Raw genomic sequence first — 16,946 nt, 5'->3', positions numbered from 1 at the left:
CCCCCGACCCGCGCGCAGGGGCTTCTCCGTTGGCTAAAAGGAACCCACACCCACTCCCCGCTCCTTGTTCCCCTTTAAGGGGAGCTGGCGCGGTCACCGCGCTGCAAGGAGCTGGGCCGCGATTGGTTCGTCTGTGCCGCCGGTCGGCCGCACGGTTGGCTGAGGCGCTGGGCCCGGGCAGCATGCCCCCGCGGGATTGGCCAGCAGCCTCCAGGCCCCGCCCCGCCGCGGTCCGCGCAGCCAGGGGTCGCGTGGGGGAAGGGCCGCGGGCCGTAGGGCGAGCGCGCTCCGGGAACATGGCGGCGGCGGGCCTCGCCCAGATCCCCGACGTGGACATCGACTCCGACGGCGTCTTCAAGTATGTGCTGATTCGAGTCTATGCGGCGCCGCCCTCCGGGGACCCGGCCGGGGAGACCAAAGAGATCGTGCGCGGCTACAAGTGGGCCGAGTACCACGGTGAGGGCGGGGCGGCGGGCCGGGGGCGGGGCCTCGGGCGCTGTGGGCGGGGCCAGCGCGGCTGGAGCGGGTCGAGGGCGGGGCGGGGTTAGGTAGACTGTGCCGGTCTCCTCGCCGCCCGGCTTGCGAGGCAGGGAGGCATCCCGACTGTCCTGGAGCCGAGGGGCTGCCGTGGCCCGACCCCCACTCCTAGTCCAGGGCCTCTGCCCAGGCGCACCCTCTCCTCCCTTTCCTCCGGTCCAGAAGGTCTGCTCTCCTGGGGGCGGGGGCTGCGGGGGGAGGGCCTCAGACCCCCTCCGCCCTGGCTGGTGCTGAGCTCCCCTCCCATTCCAGCCGACATCTACGACAAGGTATCAGGCGAGATACAGAAGAAGGGCTATGACTGCGAGTGCCTGGGGGGCGGGCGCATTTCCCACCAGAGCCAGGACAGGAAGATCCACGTGTACGGCTACTCCATGGTGAGCCCGCAGCTGGGGACCCCAGTCCTGGCTGGGGAACACCCGGCCCTTCTCGCCGACAGAACCCTGCCTCCAGGGACCGCAGCCTCCCAGTTTCCACGCGGCATGACCCAGGAAACACAGGGGGAGGGAGGGAGCCACTGCTTGCCCGCAGTGGGCTGTGTGCTGTTCCTGCCCCGAAGGCCTGGCCAGGCCTCTGTCCTCCAGCGCGTGGAGGCTGCCAGCGCTGCGCTGGAGCTCGGATGCCTGCCTCTCCCTTCACCGCTCTGCCTGCAGGGTCACAGGGCACCCAGAGCCGGCTCGGCCTCTAGCTGGAGGGCCCTCCCTCCAGGTCGGCTCACTCTGGAGGCTACACTTCCCCAGGAGAGTGGCTCGAGTGGCTAGGGGGATGACAGCCTCCCCGCCTGGCTCTTGGTGTCCCTGCTGCCTGGGGGCCCCCGGAGCCAGGACCTGGTGTGTGAGAGCCACCTCCTTCCCTCAGGGTTATGGTCGCGCCCAGCACTCTGTCTCCACTGAGAAGATCAAAGCCAAGTATCCGGACTACGAAGTCACGTGGGCTGACGACGGCTACTGAGGCCCACTCGAGGCCCGCTCCGTCCAGCAGCCCACTCAGAACTCCACCCTGAAGGCCCCTCCCAAGGGGCCGGACTGCACCCCCTGGCACTTTGCCACCCTGGCCAGGTCTCGGGGCCTGGGGCTCCCTCTCGGGAGAATTAAAAGCATCGTCAGCTCTGCTGCTCCGTGAGCGCTGTGTGCTTGGCGTCTCTGTTCTCAGCGCACCTCGCTGTACTTCCAGCTGGTGTGGGTGGGTGGCCAAGAGCTGGAGGCTGCCCCTCACGCAACCTGCCCCAGGGGCCCAGGGAGGGGCAGGGCACACTCAGCCCTTTGGGGTCTGATAAGGGGGCCCTGGCCGCCGCCCCCGTTTATGGCCTGATTGCTTCTCCATGCACCTGCTGTCCTCACAGTCATCTGGGAAGAGGCCTGACAAGCCGTTACGCAAGGAGCTAGGGCCAAGTCCCTCCAGCCTGCGGAGGCGGGCCCCTCCCGGTATGGGGAGGGCACCAGCAACCCCCACCTTGGCCGCTGCTGACTGAGGTCTCGAGTAGGGTGGTCTGTGGCCCCTCGACTCCAGAATCAGGGCTGCTGCCTCAGACTCCTGCTTCAAGTAAACCGGGTGTCAGGCGTGGAGCCCCTCTCCCAGGACCCTTCTGGCGCTGTGGGGAGCAGAGGCCTCCATCACGCTGCACCCGCCTCCTCTGGACTCCAGGGCCCTCACAGGAGCCTTTCCACAGAGGCGCCATCGTTACACTTTTAAAGATGAGGAAACAGGCTCAGGTTAGACAAGCTCCCAAGGCCGGACGGTGATAAACTGGGCAGCGCCTGGCTCCAGGTCCTCCACTGAGGTCAGTGCCACGAGGCCCAGAGCCCCTCGGCTCCTCTGGACCCTGTGCCTGGCCACGCCCAGCCCACACCACACAGCTCGGACACTTGTTGATGAGAAAACAGTCATCGTTTTTAAGCGAGCAAGCGAAGAGGAGCCCACAGGCTGAGTTATGGGGAGGGATGACATTCCTGGTTGCCAGGGTTGCCCCCTCCCCGTGCAGGGAACTCAAGCCAGGTGCACGGTTTGCACAAGCTGAGTTCCTGCCCGGCTGAGTTGAACTCTGCAGGACCAGGGGCCCCAGGAGGAGCAGCTGAGGCCTGTGCCACTCGGCCCTGTCTCCAGCGGGGCCTCCACCAGACGGCTGGGCCGCAGTGGGCACCACGGCTGAGGCCCGACCTTTGGCCAAAAGGGGGCCAGGCAGGTGGGAGCCCCCCGGGCTGGGGCCTCTCCTGGATGCACTTACAGCCAGGTGATCATCCTTGTCAGCAGGGGTTGGGGCCAGCGATGCAGATACAGGGGCTGAGCCGGGCCCGCTGCAGATACAGAAAGGGCTGAGCCGGGCCCGCGGTCAGAGCAGAGTCGGCCTGCGGGGCCTCGGGCTGACAGCCAGGTAGAGTCCCCACCAGGCTGGCCAGGGCACACAGCACCCCAGGCCTCTCTGCCTTGGGCCTGACCATGCCGCTGTGCGGCCACCTCCTGCCCGCGGTGGTCATGCTCCTGGGTGAGTCGCCGCGCCCGGCTCCTGAAGCAGGACCGTCCGGGGGCCCGGCCGCTGGGTCTGCAGGGAAGGGGGGACGTGGACCCAGGACGGCCTGCAGTGGGGATGCTGAGTGAGCCCTCGGGGTCCTGGGGACGGCCTCGCTGGGGTAGGGATCCGAGTCCAGCCCGCGCTGGTTACAGGCTGGGGGACCTGGGCCGCAGACCCTCCTGAGTTGCGCTGGGCTCCGGTCCTCCCCGGGGAGGGACCTGCATCGGTGATGCTTGGCCCCTCGCACACCCAGGCACCCCATCCTGACAGCCAGCCTCTCCAGGGCCGGACATGCCCTCCTGGGCCCTGACAGGGACCCCCGGGGGCAGTTCTCCGTGGGTTTCTGGCCCCCTCCCTGCACAGCCTCTTGGCCCGGTGCCCAAATGTCCCAGGATGCCTGACTCTTAGGGGTCTCTGGGCTGAGGAACAGCGGGGCCTCCCTACCCCTGGCCACCTGGCTGTCTCTGCTGGCAGCAGGGTCCCCCGGCTGGGCCTGGGTCCCCAACCACTGCAGGACCCCCCGTGAGGCCGAGTGCAACTTCGTGTGTGACTGCAGGGGCTGCCCCGACGAGGCGCAGTGCGGTGAGCCGGGGCCGGGGGCAGCAGCGGGGCCGCCCTCGCAGCCGGCACGCCTGACCCCCTGCCCCCCCAGGTTACCACGGGGTCTCGCCCAGCCCGGGCGCCCCCTTCACCTGCGACTTCGAGCGGGACTCCTGCGGCTGGCAGGACATCAGCACCGCGGGCTACCGCTGGCTCCGAGACCGCGCAGGGGCCTCGCCGCAGGGGCCGCGGCTGCGCTCGGACCACACTCTGGGCACCGACCTCGGTGAGGCCTGGGCAGGGCTCCACGCTGTCCCCAGCCCTCTGTGCCTCCCGCCCCGTCTCCTGACCTCTCGGCTGACTAGGCTGGTACGTGGCAGTCGGCGCACACCGCGGGAGGGAGACGGCCACCGCGGCCCTGCGCTCCCCTGTCCTGCACGAGGCTGCTCCCACCTGCGAGCTCAGGCTCTGGTACCACGCGGCCTCAGGAGGTGTGCACCCCGTACCCTGCGACCCAGGCCAGGTGGCCTGAGACAAGGGGTGCAGAGATGGGAAGGCGCCCCCAGGGTGGGCAGGGGTCCTGGGGTGGGCACAGCCACGGGCCTGGGGGAGGCCTGGGGCCTGAGCTGCCCCCGGACCCCTCACTGCAGATGTGGCCGAGCTGCGGCTGGAGCTGACCCACGGTGCAGAGACGCTGACCCTGTGGCGGAGCCCAGGGCCCTGGGGCCCAGACTGGCAGGAGCTGGTGGTGCCCACTGGCCGCATCCGGGGCGCCTTCAGGGTGAGATGGGCACTCTGGACGGTGGGGGACGGCGGGGAGGGTCTGGGCCCTGACTTAGGGACCTCACTCTCTCCAGGTGACCTTCTCTGCCACACGAAATGCCACCCACAGGGGCACTGTGGCCTTGGACGACGTGGCCTTCTGGCGCTGCGGGCTGCCCAGTAAGGTCCCCCGCCCGTGGGCTCACCCCTGGAGCGGGGCGGGGGTCAGCAGGAGGCCCTGGTCAGTGGCCCCGCCCAGGGACTTGGGGCGGGTGATGGGTTAACCCTGCCCCCAGCCTCCCAGGCGCACTGCCCCCTGGGGCACCACCGTTGCCGGAACGAGGCTTGTGTGGAGCACCCCCAGCTGTGTGACGGGGAGGACAACTGTGGGGACCGCTCGGACGAGGACGCGGCCCTCTGCAGTGAGTGGGACCGGGGGCTGGCCTTTTGCACCATCCCTTGGGGGCTGAGACAGCTGATGTCCGCTGGAGCTGGGGCCGTGAGCACAGACCTGGGCGGCGGGGGGGGGGGCAGGCAGGAGGCCCCGCTCAACAGCCGGAGCCCCCTTGCCCCCCAGAACACTATGTAGCCACCGATTTTGAGATGGGCCTCGGCCTGTGGAACCACTCAGAGGGCTGGACCCGGAACCGCAGTGCCGGCAGCCCCAGGCTCCCCGCCTGGCCACGCGGTGACCACACGTGGAACAGCGCGCAGGGTGAGGCCCCAGGGACCCCCGCCCCGCCCCTGGACCCCCGCCCCACCAGCCACCCCAGCCCACGCCTGCCATCTCCCCAGGCTCCTTCCTCGCGTCCGTGGCTGAGCCCAGCGCCCCAGCGGTCCTCTCCAGCCCCAAGTTCCAAGCCTCAGCCCCCCACAACTGCTCGGTGAGCGGGTGGGAGTCTCAGGGCGCGGCCCTGCCTGCCCGGCCCTGCCTGCCCCGGCCCTGCCTGCTCGGCCCTGTGGCTCTCCGCTGACTGTGCTCGGCCCCTCCCAGCTCGTCTTCTATCACTACCTGCATGGGTCAGAGGCTGGCTGCCTCCAGGTGTTCCTGCAGACGGCGAGCCCCGCGGCCCCCCAGACCCCCATCCTGCTGCGCAGGCGCCACGGGGAGCTGGGGGCAGCCTGGGTCCGAGACCGTGTAGACATCCAGAGCAGGCACCCCTTTTGGGTAAGGCTGGCGAGGGCAGCATCGTGCGGGGAGGGCCGGGGCCCCTCAGGGAGCCCCATGTGGGCCCCTCCACCGTCTCAGGAGGAGGGCAGGCCAGAGAACGGAAGGGCTCCCTGCAGAGATGCCCTCTGAAGGGCTGGGTGTCCAGCAAGAGCCAAGGATGAGGTGTGGATTCTGGGGAGAGGATTCGGGGGCAGACCAGCCTGGGGATCACAGCGGGGTGCTGGGGCACCCCCGACCCCGTCTGTCCCCAGATCCTCTTGGCTGGGCAGACAGGCCCAGGGGGCGTCGTGGGCCTGGACGACCTCATCCTGTCTGACCACTGCAAGCCAGTCCCAGGTGAGCCTGCTGGGCCCTCCCACCCCGTCCCACCCCGTCCCACCCCGTCCCACCCCGGGAGAAGCACAGCCCCCACCAGCCCACCTGACCCCCGCGCCGGCCCACAGAGCTGGCCAGTCCACCTCCAGGGTGTTGGGCCCCAGGCCCCTGGCCCCAGCCATCCAGCCTGCGGCCTCGGAGCTTCTGCGAGCCCGGACACTTCTTCTGTGGGGACCTGTGTGTCCCCCCGGAGCAGCTGTGTGACTTCCAGCAGCAGTGCCCGGGGGGCGAGGACGAGCAGGAGTGCGGTGAGCGGGCCAGGGGCCTCCCATCCCTTCCCCCGGCCTCCCCTCTGGGAGTGGCTGGCGAGGCCCAGGCCCACCCATGCCCCCTGCCCTTGCAGGCACCACGGACTTCGAGTCGCCCTCCGGCGGGGGCTGGGAAGACGCCAGCGTGGGGCGGCTGCAGTGGGCGCGCCTCCCGGCCCCGGACAGAGGGGGGCCCGGCCCGGATGCCCGCAGGGCTGCTGGTGAGGCTCCGCCCGGGGTGGCCTGAGGCCTGCCTTCCAGCTAGTCCCCTCTCCCTAGGGAGGGCGCTGGGTCGGGGTCCCTGGGAGGAACCGGCTCTGAGGCCTGCTCTCCCCAGGGCACTTCCTGGCCGTGCAGAGGGCCTGGGGGCAGCTGGCCGAGGAGGCCCGGGTGCTCACACCCACCCTCGGCCCCTCGGGCCCCCGCTGCGAGCTCCGCCTGGTTTACTATCTTCAGAGTCACCCCCAAGGTACCACCATCCCTTCGCACCCTCTGCCCCGTCCTGGGGTGGGGAGTCGGAGCCCCCGGGCGAGGGGCAGGGGCAGGACGGGCCGCCCACAAGTGACCCCTCGCCAGGCTTCCTGGAGCTGGTCGTGGTGGAGGGCAGCCGCCGTGAGCTGGTGTGGCAGGCCCTAGGCAGCACCGCTGGGGGCTGGAAGGTGGACAGGGTCCTTCTCGGGGCTCGCCGCCGGCCGTTCCGGGTGAGGAGAGCGGCCTGGGGCGGAGAGGGGCCCCCGCGGGGCCAGCCCTGGCTGACAGCCTCCTCCTTCGTGCCCCGTGAAGCTGGAGTTGGTTGGGCTGGTGGACGTGGACGGCCCCGGGCAGCAGGGCGCAGGGGTGGACAACGTGACCCTGATGGGCTGCAGCCCCGAAGCAGCCACTGAGGAAGACTCAGGTGCTTCCCCTGGGTGCTTGGCCCCCCACCCAGTCCTCCTCCAGGGGCCCCCACGAGCCCCCTCTCTAGGAGCCAGTCTCCCCCAGCCTCTCGGCACTCGGGAGGGGTGTCGGGGGTGCTGACCCGCCTCTGCCCGCCCCCAGAAGTCTCCTGTAACTTTGAGCGGGGAGCCTGCGGCTGGCACACCGGCCACCTCACAGATGCCCACTGGCACCGGGTGGAGAGCCGTGGCCCAAGGTACGACCACACCACGGGCCAAGGTAAGGTGGGGTGCCTGGGGGGCGGCTGCTAGACCTCGACTCCCAGGGGCAGAGGGGAGGGCAGGGCTGAGCCCTGCAGCCTGGGGCCCCGCAGCCCAGCCCCTTGTGCCCCCGCAGGCCACTTCGTGCTCCTGGACCCTACGGATCCCCCGGCCCGGGGCCCCGCTGCCCACCTGCTCACCCAGCCTCGGGTGCCCTCAGCCCCTCAGGAGTGCCTCTCCTTCTGGTTCCACCTCTTCGGGCCCCAGATCGGTGAGGCCCGTAGCTGGGCAGGGCCTCAGGGAAGCCTCACAGGGGCCCCAAGTCCTGCCTCTTGCTCCCTCGGGGGTCCCAGGAGTGGATGAGAGGCAGGGGTTAAGGCCTCGTCCCCTCTCAACCTCCTTCCTCTAGGGACCCTGCGCCTGGTGATGAGGCGAGAAGGGGAGGCAGAAACACACTTGTGGTCGCGGTCTGGCACCCATGGCAACCGCTGGCACGAAGCCTGGGCCACCCTTCACCACCAGCCGGATGCGGGCGCCAAGTACCAGGTGAGGCCCAGGGCGCGGGCACAGTGGGCGAGGCGAGGCCAGCCACTGACCCCTCTCTGCCCCCCAGCTGCTGTTTGAGGGCCTCCGGGACGGGTACCACGGCAGCATGGCGCTGGACGATGTGACCCTGCGACCCGGGCCCTGCTGGGCCCCCAGGCGCTGCTCCTTCGAGGACTCGGCCTGTGGCTTCTCCGTGGGGGGCCGGGGCCTCTGGACACGCCAGGCCAACGCCTCGTGGGGGCCCCATGCTGACCACACCACGGAGACAGCTCAGGGTGCCTGCTGGGGTGGGGCAGTGGGCAGACAGGTGGGGCGGGGAGAGCGGGGTGGCGGCCAGTGGGCTGACCCTGCCACCCCCCAGGGCACTACATGGTTGTGGACACAAGCCCGCAGGCCCTGCCCCGTGGCCACGCGGCCTTGCTGACCTCGGAGGAGCAGCGGCCCCTGGTGCAGCCTACCTGCCTGAGCTTCTGGTACCACCTGAGCCTCCGCAACCCAGGTGAGGGGTTGCTGGGAGCCGGGGCCGTGGGGTCCCCTCAGGAGGCCCTTGGGAGCCCCCCCACCGCAGGGCCCGAGCTGGCAGCCCCCGCCGCGCTGATGGGGCTGGCTGCTCGATGGCAGGCACTCTGAGGGTCCACGTGGAGGAGGCCGGCAGGCAGCAAGTACTCAGCGTCAGCTCCCGTGGAGGGGCCACCTGGCGCCTGGGTAGCGTGGACCTGCAGGCCAGGCAGGCCTGGAGGGTAAGCGGAGCGGGGGCCCTCCTTACACCAAGGGCTGTCCAGGGCACAGCAGGCACGACCTCCGCCCGGTGCCCCCCAGGTGGTGTTCGAGGCGGTGGCCGCTGGCGTGGAGCGCTCCTACATGGCTCTGGACGACCTGCTCCTCCAGGACGGGCCCTGCCCCCTCCCAGGTGGGTGTCCGTGGCCTGGCTCCTGGTGGTCCCGGCTCCCTGCCACCCTACAACTCCCGGCCTGACCGCCATGCCCCGCGGCAGTGGTGCCCCAGGGGTGGAGGGCGCGGGGCAGCACCCTCACAGCCAGCCCCTTGCAGCTTCCTGTGACTTCGAGGCTGGTCTGTGTGGCTGGAACCACGTGCCCCGGCCCGGCCTGGGCGGGTACAGCTGGGACTGGAGCAGCGGAGCCTCGCCCTCCCGCTACCCGCAGCCCCCCGTGGACCACACGTTGGGCACAGAGGCAGGTGGGTCCGAGGCGGGAAGGGGCCCCAGAGCCACGCACGCCTCACCCCAGCCTGGCCCACCCGGCACCCAGCGGGGTCGGAGGCCGCAGGTTGGGGCGCCAGCTCCATCGGGTGTCAGGCGCCCCCTCTCGTCTCCAGGCCACTTTGCCCTCTTTGAGACCAGCGTGCTGGGCCCAGGGGGCCGAGCGGCCGGGCTCATCAGCCAGCCTCTGCCCCCCACCGCGGCCTCTTGCCTGCGGTTCTGGTACCACGTGGGCTTCCCGGAGCACTTCTGTGAGTGGGCCAGAGCCCCGGGGCGGGGCGGGGGGCACGGGAGCCGCCCCACTCTGCCTGACCATCCTGACACCCTGCTCCCAGACCAGGGCGAGCTGAGGGTCATCCTGAGCAGTGCGCAGGGGCAGCTGGCTGTGTGGGGCGCGGGTGGGCGCCGCCGGCACCAGTGGCTGGAGGGCCAGGTGGACGTGGCCAGCGCCGCGGAGTTCCAGGTGAGGTGGGCACGCTGACCCGGGAGGCTTCGGGCGGCTCTGGCCCCCTCCCCGGCCCACGCAGCCTCCTCTCCCTCCCGTCAGATTGTGTTTGAAGCCACGCTGGGTGGCCAGCCGGCCTTGGGGCCCATCGCCCTGGATGACGTTGAGTATCTGGCTGGGCAGCGGTGCCAGCTGCCCACACCCAGCCAGGGTAAGCCCTGCCCAGCAGGCCGGCTCTGCTCCAGGGCAGGGCCTCTGCCAGCCCCAGGGGCGGGGGTGGGGGTCACGCCCTTGCCTGAGGGACCAGGAGAGCCACAGGCCGGCTGCCCTCGCTGCAGGGCCCCAGCCTGGGGCTGGGCCGTCCTGGGTCCCTGGGCCCCCGGGCGCAGGGTGCCCCCGCCTCTGCCCACGGTGCTCCAGCTCCCAGTCAGGCCAGAGACCGGGGGCCCCCTCCTGCTGAGGCACGCGCCTGTGGCTGACTTCACAATAAAGGGAGCATCCAGCCTGGGGCCGTGACCCCTGGATCTGCAGCCCCCTGCCCGCCAGGGCCCAGCCTCAGCCCGTGACCAGTGACTTCAGAGGGGACCTGGAAACCCCAGGCCGTGGGGACAGCCATGCCGGGCACCCTCCTCGAGCCTGGGTGGGGATGAGATGGGACTGGGATCCCGGGTCACGTGCCCTGCGGCCCACAGGGGGTGGGGCGGCGGCCGCAACGGTGCCGGCCGCGGTCGGTGGCGCCCTCCTCCTGCTGCTGCTGCTGCTGCTGCTGCTGCTGCTGGGCGTCGCAGGCCGGCGCTGGCTGCAGAAGGCGGGCTGCCCCTCCCGGGGCGAGGTGGACGCTGTGGCCCCCGGCTTCGAGAACATTCTCTTCAGCGCGGTAGGAGCCCTGGGCAGGGGTGGAGGGCGGGAGCCGGGGGTTGCCGTGTGCTGAGCCTGATGGTACACGGGGCTCCAGCGGTCACTAAGCTCCTCCCCTTCCCCCTAGGACCGCGTCACCCTGCCAGCATCAGTCGCCAATGACCAGTAGATGACCCAGAGAAGACCTCAGCTCCTCACACGAGCGCACCCGCCACCGGGACCCTGGCCCAGGGACCAACACCCCCCCGCCCCCCCCGCAAAACACTGAGACCCCGCATCCATCACCCTCACAGGGGCTGTACCCACAGACCCAAGTGCGGTCCTTACCCCAGCAGTGAGTGCCCCAGCCCTGCCGGCCGGGGTCTGCCCGTCAGCAGGAAGGGCAGTTCCCCAGACCCGACCCAACCTACCCGAGAGGACACGCTTGGGGGCCCCTCCCGCGGGCCTCAGTGGCTCAGGAGACAGCCAAGGGCTTGAGGCGCCTGGAGGCAGGTGCAGTGGGGCCCCAGGAAGCCACTGCCCCAGCCCAGGCCAGAGGGGCCCCCCGCAGGGCCCCACCTCACTGGGCGATTCCGTATCTGATGAAAGATGGAAACCCTCACAAGTTCAGGCAACAGGCAGTAGCAGACACTCGTCAGGGTCCACGGTGGCACGGAGCTGGACTGGAGGGGGAGTGCCCTCATCTGTCCAGAGTCCCAAAGGAAGGCCCCCAGGCCCGCCCTGCCAGGGTCAAGGGCCCCAAGCGCACCCTTCCCCGGTCAAAATCCCGACCCACAAGCCGCCCTCATGTAATAAAATGGAGCAGAGTCTTTCTAACCCAGGGACAGTCCCCGGTTCTGATCTTACACACAGGAGATTCAGACACTACCCACCCAAGTCTACGGAGGACCCCAGGCTTGGCTGTCCCGGAGCCACCCCTGCACAGCCAGGTGCCCCCTCCAGCCCAGGCAGCGCCACCTTGCCACCCGAGCGCACTGAGGTCCACAGACAAGGGCGTGACTGGGGAGTTGGCACCGGGGGCACCAAGGTCTGATGCCCAGAGGCTGACCGATGCCCACTAACCGTCCCAGAGAGGTGCCGAGACACAGCCTGCAGAGGGACCATCGCAGCCCCTCAGGTTCCCTCGCGGCCTCATGAAGATAGCGCTTTGCCGCACTGGGGGCCGGAGGGAGGGGGCACTGCGGGCACGACAGCGGAGAGTTGGGGGCAAGGACCCACCACCAGCAGGGAGGGCACAAACTTTATTAGCTTCTCTACGAGCCAGGCTGGACACACAGCTCCTCTCCCAGACGTGACCGCCCACCCCCGCCAGCTCCCGGGGGGGCCATCCCCGCAGCAGGCTGGGCCCCGGGGGAGAGGGAGGCAGCGTTCGCACTCCACTGAGGATGGGGGGGCGGGGAGGAAAAAATCAGAAGCAAACACTTTGCAAGGTTTTGTTTGTTAGTTAGACAACAGGTACGAGGAGAGGGGTTCCCGGGTGGGGATCCCGCCCGTGTTCCGCTCATCCGCGTGGAGAGAGCCGTGCTGGCGCCGGTGGTCAAGGGGACCAGCCGGACGAGATCAGCCGGAACGCACTGATTTCGAGGCTTTATGTTCATTTCGCCCTTGGCCCCTTCTCGATCGGCTTCCCAATGTCCTTCCCCCGGAGCTTCAGGCCTGAAAGAGCCATGGGCCGCCACTAACCACTGGAGCTCCCACTCTGGACTTCAAGGCACAGGGCAGTTCCTCAGCCTCCGGACCCACCACCTCGCAGAGGGCAGCGCTCCCAGTCCCTGGGGCACTGGCTCCCTTCCTCTGGAGGGAGCAGGGAGCGCCATCCCGGCCCTGGGTTCTCACCCACCCCAGGACTAGGGGAGAGGACAGCCCCTCCCAGGACTAGGCTTCCGCTCCGAGCCACGCTGCTGCCAATGCCGGGTGGCCCTTGCATTCCTCGGGGCCTTCCTGCACCTTCCTCACCAACTACAGCCAGGAGGGGCGGCCACCCTGCGCCTGGCCAGGCAGCAGAGGTCAGCAGGACACTTACCAATGGCTCTCTCGATCTTGCCCAGAACCTGGTTGTTGGGAATGGCCCGGCCACTCTCGTAGTCCGCAATGACTTGCGGCTTCTCGTTGATTTTCTAGGGAGAACGTGTGTTTGCCCGTCAGCTCCAGGCATGGTGGGAGACGGACACAGCCAGGGGAGGGCCTTGGGCTCTGCGCGGCCGCATGCGGGCCCAGGGCCGGAGCAGACGCAGCTCGGCAAGTCACAGCTGACTCGTGCGGCCCCTCAGAAGTCTCAGGGCTCCCAGGGCCGGAGTGAACTGAAGCCCCAAGCCACTGGGCAAGCAGGGCCCGCACCCCGCCTGCCTGGCCACGGCCTGGAGGAGGGCCCGCACGCTCACCGTGGCCAGGTCCCTCTGCGTCAGCCCCTGGCCCTGCCGGCCCTGCTGGATCGCCTTGCCGACCTCCAGGGGCACCCGGTCGTGGTGCAGCTCCTCGGTCTCCCGGTCCAGCTTCGCCGTGTTCTTGGTGACCGAGTGCTGCTTGTTCTGGCCAGCGGCCCCTGGACCGTGCAAGGCAAGAGCAAAGGGGAGGGTCGGCAACAATCCCACAGGTGAGCCGGTTTGGAATGGAACCCGGCCCCACAGGCGCCCTGAGCCTGGAAGACAGGCTCAGCCAGGCCACCCAAAGTGGGGACACCCCACAGACCCAGGAACACTGAGCCCAGGCCTCCCTCCCAGCGACAGGAAGTGGGTGGGAGGAACACCCCCCCTGCCAACCACCGCTGCTCCGAGAGGACCCTCACACCCCCCAGCTCTGCAGCCACCCTAACGGCCAGGGAACCCGGACACTCCCCGGTCCCTCAAGTGGACATATGAGTACCTACATTTCTTAGAAGTCTCCACATCTTCTCCTCGTCTCTGAGCTGCTAAGATGGCCTAGAAAATTAGAAAGTGTTTTTTGGTCAAAATTAGCTTTCTGGTACCTGGCCAACCCCAGTTTAGGCTGCTGCTGCTGCTGCTAAGTTGCTTCAGTCATGTCCGACTCTGTGCGACCCCATAGACGGCAGCCCACCAGGCTCTCCTGTCCCTGGGATTCTCCAGGAAAGAACACTGGAGTGGGTTGCCATTTCCCTCTCCAGTGCATGAAAGTGAAAGTGAAGTCGCTCAGTCATGTCTGACTCTTAGCGACCCCATGGACTGCAGCCTACCAGGCTCCTCCGTCCATGGGATTTTCCAGGCAAGAGTACAGGACTGGGGTGCCACTGCCTTCTCCGCAGTTTAGGCTACTGTCAGCCAACTGATAATGCCTCATGCTTTCGAGCCCTGGCAGTCAGGCTCTGAACTCACGCCCTGAAGCGCCCCGCTACATGCCTAGTACCTGACGTTTTTCCAAGGACCGACAAGCAAATGCTGGGTTTAAGCCAAAGCTTGCCATACAAATCCCTCTACGTCCAACTGTCCAGGCAACTCTCAATAAACTTCTGGTCAAGAAAACAGAAAGAGCTCATGACTTTACTGTTGAAAAAGACGGGCAAGTGGGTCCTCTTAGAAACCCACACTTGAAATACACTTCTCTACAAGACTCTCCTGCAAAAGCCAGAAGAAAGGTCAAATGAGGGCCTGGTTTGGCCTTCCTCAGCCAAACTGGCTCCTAATAAAGTACAGCACATCGCACAAAGTCTGGAGCCCTCGCCCCAAACGCTGGCAAAGACAGCGCTACCCCTTGATCCACAGGGCAGAACACGAATGTAACGTATTTCTTAAAGTCTCTGACACCTTAGAGACCCGGCTGTGGGGCATTCTAAGTGTGACATGTTCACAAATGTTTTCTAGAGCTGTTCACATGAGTCCTAGCTTGTAGCTATTAAGGTTCCTTTGGAAAAAAAAAAAAAAAGAGAGAGAGTGAACTTGGTTTTGACCAACTGAAAGGTCCTGGGCAGGTCAATGAAGACTAGTCAGCAGGGCCAAAGCCAGCCGTGGCCCAGACCTGGCACCGTGTCTAAGGCCAGCCCAAGGCTGCTCAGAGTAGAACCGAGCGGGGCTGGAGACTGACCTGCCCTTCCCCCCTTCCCTTACAGCGACTCACAGGGGAACCCGATGGATTCCCGGAGAACCGTCTGCCCCAAGTGCCCCTCAGGGCATGCCGGCTGCTCTGGCAAGATGGGGACACCAGGGCCACCAGCATGCTGAGTCCTAGGCCACTCAGCCCGGGGCCAGGGACTCCCTTCAGCCGGCAGTGTGCTTCAGTGGGCTCCGCGGGCGGCCTCGGACTGGCCGGGCACCGGGCAGCCGGCGGACGGTGGAAGAATACGCCGGGGCGGTGGTGCCCGCCAGCCCTGCCCGCGTCCGATCGCTTCCCAGGGCCCGCCACTGGCCGTCCTCGCTGACAGCCTCGGCCCGCTCCCCTCCTCCGCCCGGGCCCCGCAGTCCCTGTCCCGCGGGCCTGTGTCACTGCCCGAAACCGCCAAGTCGCCCCCGGGCCCCTCTCCGTGCCCGCCCGGTGCCCGATCCGGGCCGGGCCCACTGCCCGCCCCCGGCCGCCCTTGGGTCCCGAGGCCCGCGCCGCGCCCGCACCTGCTTGGACTTGGCCTGGGCGGCCGTGGGGCCCTTTTTGCGCAGCACCGTCACCGTGTCCCAGTCGCTCTCAGCCATGGCGGGGCGGGCAGGGAAGGCGGTCCGTCCGGCGGCTCCGCAGCAGCTGCTCGAGACCCGGCGACGCGACGTCCCCTCGTCGCTGGGCCGCTTCCGGCGCCCGCTGCGGGCCCGCCCCTCCTCCCATTGGCCGGCGACTCGGGGGGCGGGTACTTCCCTCGGCTCGGAGCCAATCCGCGCCCGGCTCGTCTAAGCCGGCGCCCGCTGTGCGCGACGTGGGGCGGGGGACGGCGCGGCCCGGACGCGTGGCCGCTGGGGGGCGCCGCAGGGGCCGGGGGAGCCGCTGGGGGCGCGGAGGGGTGCCGGGGCCGCGGGCGCGGGGGACCCCAGCTCGCGGAGGCGGTGCAGGGTGGCCCTGCACCGGGTGGGGGCCGGCCGAGAGGAGGGGCACTGGGCGGGGAAGGGGAAAGGCGAGTGGGGCTTCTGCGCGAGAAGCGGGGAGGGGGCGGAGGGGGCGGGGAGGAAGGAGACGGGAGCCGGCTCCTGGCCTCCTGCGCCCGGTTGGCGGGGACGCGGCCTGGCCCCTCGCGGGCAGGGTGCGCGCGCGAGCTTGACGCAGGCGAAAGGTGGCCTCGTCGATCTCTCTCTGTCGTTGATGTTAGTTTCTCTTTCCTGCCTTTTTTGGTCACCTTGCACGCCAACTGAAGTTCTGTTTCTCTGGAGTTATTATCAAGCGATACAAAGATGGTGGGGCCCGGGGTGGATGCAGGTTAGGTGGGGCCTGAAGCAAATATATTTTGTGGGAGGATGCAAGGAAATATGTAAAATTATAAAAACAAAATTAGTTACACAATACGTTTTTGTGTAACGTATATTTTGGATAATGTATACATGATTTTACAGTATAATATGAATGTATCCATAATGTAATGAATGCTATTTTACGATAAAGAATAGATTTATTTTATGGTGATCTTGGATCATGAGAAAATAAGTCAAAAATTGACACATGCCACGAGCATCACAAAATTCAGAAAAATAACCTTTGTATGAGTTACTGAATGCATCTTTAATGCTTTTGCTTGCATTTTCGGCTGTATTCTCATTGAATGCCACGTCATGACTTTGCAGAATTGTTTTCTGGAAAGAACAGTTCAGACGTTTCTTTAACCTGTTGGGTTAAAGTCAATGTTGACCTTGGTTTGGGCAGCACTCCTGGCTTTGCATAGACGAGCTCTGTTTGAAGCATTCCTGTAGGTTTATGTGCCACAACAGAGGAATTCTAATACGCGTGTAGACTCCACTGTGGCAGACCACAGGCAGATGGAGAGCATGGGAGGAACCCACTTTCATGGGGAAAAGGGGCAGTCGGGGGGCACCGGGGGTCCAGTGCAGGCTTCCCATTGGCGGGACTGCTCCAATCTCTGACAGACTGGGCTGTGCGTGGGGTGGGGGGCCGACGGAAGTCGCCTTCCTCCCGCCCGATGGGGAGCAGAGGCGCCTCCCCAGTGGGACATGTAGACAGAGACCTCTTCCTGTTTAGAGTAACTGACCCGCCTGGTGGGGGGTGAGCGCTTCCCCAGCCTGAATCCACCTTCAGGTGTGGTTTCTGTGATTAATTCCGCGTTTCCCCCTCTCACGAAGATCTTTTATCAAAGTATCAGTGATGGAGAGTTGGGATCTCGGGACTTCCCCGACCATCCTGTGCCTAAGACCAAGTCACCAGTACAAAGTGCCCAGGTTGGGTCCCTGACGAGGGAAGTAGATCCCACATGCCTCAACTAAGACCCAGTACAGCCAGAGAAATTGAAAAAAGATGAGAGGACCTCCCTGGCGGCCCAGTGGCTAAGACTCCGTCCTTCTAAGGCAGGGAGCTCGGGTTCAAACCCCGGTCGGGCAGCTGGATCCCACATGCCACAGCGAGGCGTTCTCATGCTGCAGCTAACACCCGGTGTAGCCAAATAAAGGGATATTCAACAATAAAAAGAAGAGGGTCTCTGTACAGTGGGGTTTTCTCCCTCAGTGC

The 16,946-nt window shown here is 67.1% G+C and overlaps 3 protein-coding genes across 6 annotated transcripts; 2 read left to right on the top strand and 1 right to left on the bottom strand.

The window, feature by feature from the left end:
* Positions 1-264: 264 nt before the first annotated feature.
* On the top strand, positions 265-1,623 carry PHPT1 (phosphohistidine phosphatase 1). Of its 2 annotated transcripts, none has more exons than XM_068983708.1 (3): positions 265-456; positions 790-914; positions 1,396-1,623. In XM_068983708.1, exons 1-3 carry the CDS (start codon positions 297-299, stop codon positions 1,486-1,488), a joined length of 378 nt encoding a protein of 125 aa, XP_068839809.1. In that variant the 5' UTR covers positions 265-296; the 3' UTR covers positions 1,489-1,623. The 2 variants fall into 2 exon arrangements, with proteins under 2 accessions (XP_068839809.1, XP_068839818.1); XM_068983717.1 differs by having other exon boundaries at positions 265-462.
* Positions 1,624-2,973: 1,350 nt separating this feature from the next.
* Positions 2,974-11,133, top strand: MAMDC4 (MAM domain containing 4). The gene is made up of 27 exons (XM_068979854.1): positions 2,974-3,019; positions 3,521-3,628; positions 3,699-3,872; positions 3,952-4,077; positions 4,237-4,367; positions 4,444-4,528; positions 4,645-4,770; positions 4,926-5,063; positions 5,144-5,232; positions 5,343-5,516; positions 5,771-5,855; positions 5,963-6,142; positions 6,238-6,363; positions 6,480-6,611; positions 7,181-7,297; positions 7,415-7,549; positions 7,688-7,824; positions 7,892-8,099; positions 8,186-8,323; positions 8,446-8,564; positions 8,644-8,734; positions 8,875-9,021; positions 9,160-9,294; positions 9,379-9,506; positions 9,591-9,699; positions 10,181-10,365; positions 10,474-11,133. Exons 1-27 carry the CDS (start codon positions 2,974-2,976, stop codon positions 10,513-10,515), a joined length of 3,411 nt encoding a protein of 1,136 aa, XP_068835955.1. The 3' UTR covers positions 10,516-11,133.
* A 453-nt stretch (positions 11,134-11,586) lies between these two features.
* On the bottom strand, positions 11,587-15,062 carry EDF1 (endothelial differentiation related factor 1). Of its 3 annotated transcripts, none has more exons than XM_068975415.1 (5): positions 14,903-15,062; positions 13,213-13,264; positions 12,728-12,888; positions 12,370-12,463; positions 11,587-12,002 (listed from the first exon to the last, which is right to left on the bottom strand). In XM_068975415.1, exons 1-5 carry the CDS (start codon positions 14,978-14,980, stop codon positions 11,941-11,943), a joined length of 447 nt encoding a protein of 148 aa, XP_068831516.1. In that variant the 5' UTR covers positions 14,981-15,062; the 3' UTR covers positions 11,587-11,940. The 3 variants fall into 3 exon arrangements, with proteins under 3 accessions (XP_068831516.1, XP_068831524.1, XP_068831533.1); XM_068975423.1 differs by having other exon boundaries at positions 12,782-12,888; XM_068975432.1 differs by having other exon boundaries at positions 12,791-12,888.
* Positions 15,063-16,946: the final 1,884 nt, after the last annotated feature.

Source organism: Capricornis sumatraensis, chromosome 1 (genome assembly GCF_032405125.1).
Source record: "Capricornis sumatraensis isolate serow.1 chromosome 1, serow.2, whole genome shotgun sequence".
In the NCBI taxonomy this organism is placed as follows: Eukaryota; Metazoa; Chordata; class Mammalia; order Artiodactyla; family Bovidae; genus Capricornis; species Capricornis sumatraensis.
This window is presented reverse-complemented; position numbering and strand designations above follow the sequence as displayed.

What these genes read in the sequence shown, in the direction of transcription:
- PHPT1 (XM_068983717.1), top strand. Translation starts at nt 297, where the DNA reads ATGGCGGCGGCGGGCCTCGCCCAGATCCCCGACGTGGACATCGACTCC. An exon ending in GGCCGAGTACCACGGTGAGG is followed by an intron (nt 463 to 789) that starts GCGGGGCGGCGG and finishes CTCCCATTCCAG; the next exon opens with CCGACATCTACGACAAGGTA. An exon ending in ACGTGTACGGCTACTCCATG is followed by an intron (nt 915 to 1,395) that starts GTGAGCCCGCAG and finishes TCCTTCCCTCAG; the next exon opens with GGTTATGGTCGCGCCCAGCA.
- MAMDC4 (XM_068979854.1), top strand. Translation starts at nt 2,974, where the DNA reads ATGCCGCTGTGCGGCCACCTCCTGCCCGCGGTGGTCATGCTCCTGG. An exon ending in ATGCGGGCGCCAAGTACCAG is followed by an intron (nt 7,825 to 7,891) that starts GTGAGGCCCAGG and finishes TCTGCCCCCCAG; the next exon opens with CTGCTGTTTGAGGGCCTCCG. An exon ending in AGAACATTCTCTTCAGCGCG is followed by an intron (nt 10,366 to 10,473) that starts GTAGGAGCCCTG and finishes CCTTCCCCCTAG; the next exon opens with GACCGCGTCACCCTGCCAGC.
- EDF1 (XM_068975415.1), bottom strand. Translation starts at nt 14,980, where the DNA reads ATGGCTGAGAGCGACTGGGACACGGTGACGGTGCTGCGCAAAAAGGGC. An exon ending in TGTGGAGACTTCTAAGAAAT is followed by an intron (nt 12,889 to 13,212) that starts GTAGGTACTCAT and finishes TGCACGGTCCAG; the next exon opens with GGGCCGCTGGCCAGAACAAG. An exon ending in CGCAGAGGGACCTGGCCACG is followed by an intron (nt 12,464 to 12,727) that starts GTGAGCGTGCGG and finishes CGTTCTCCCTAG; the next exon opens with AAAATCAACGAGAAGCCGCA.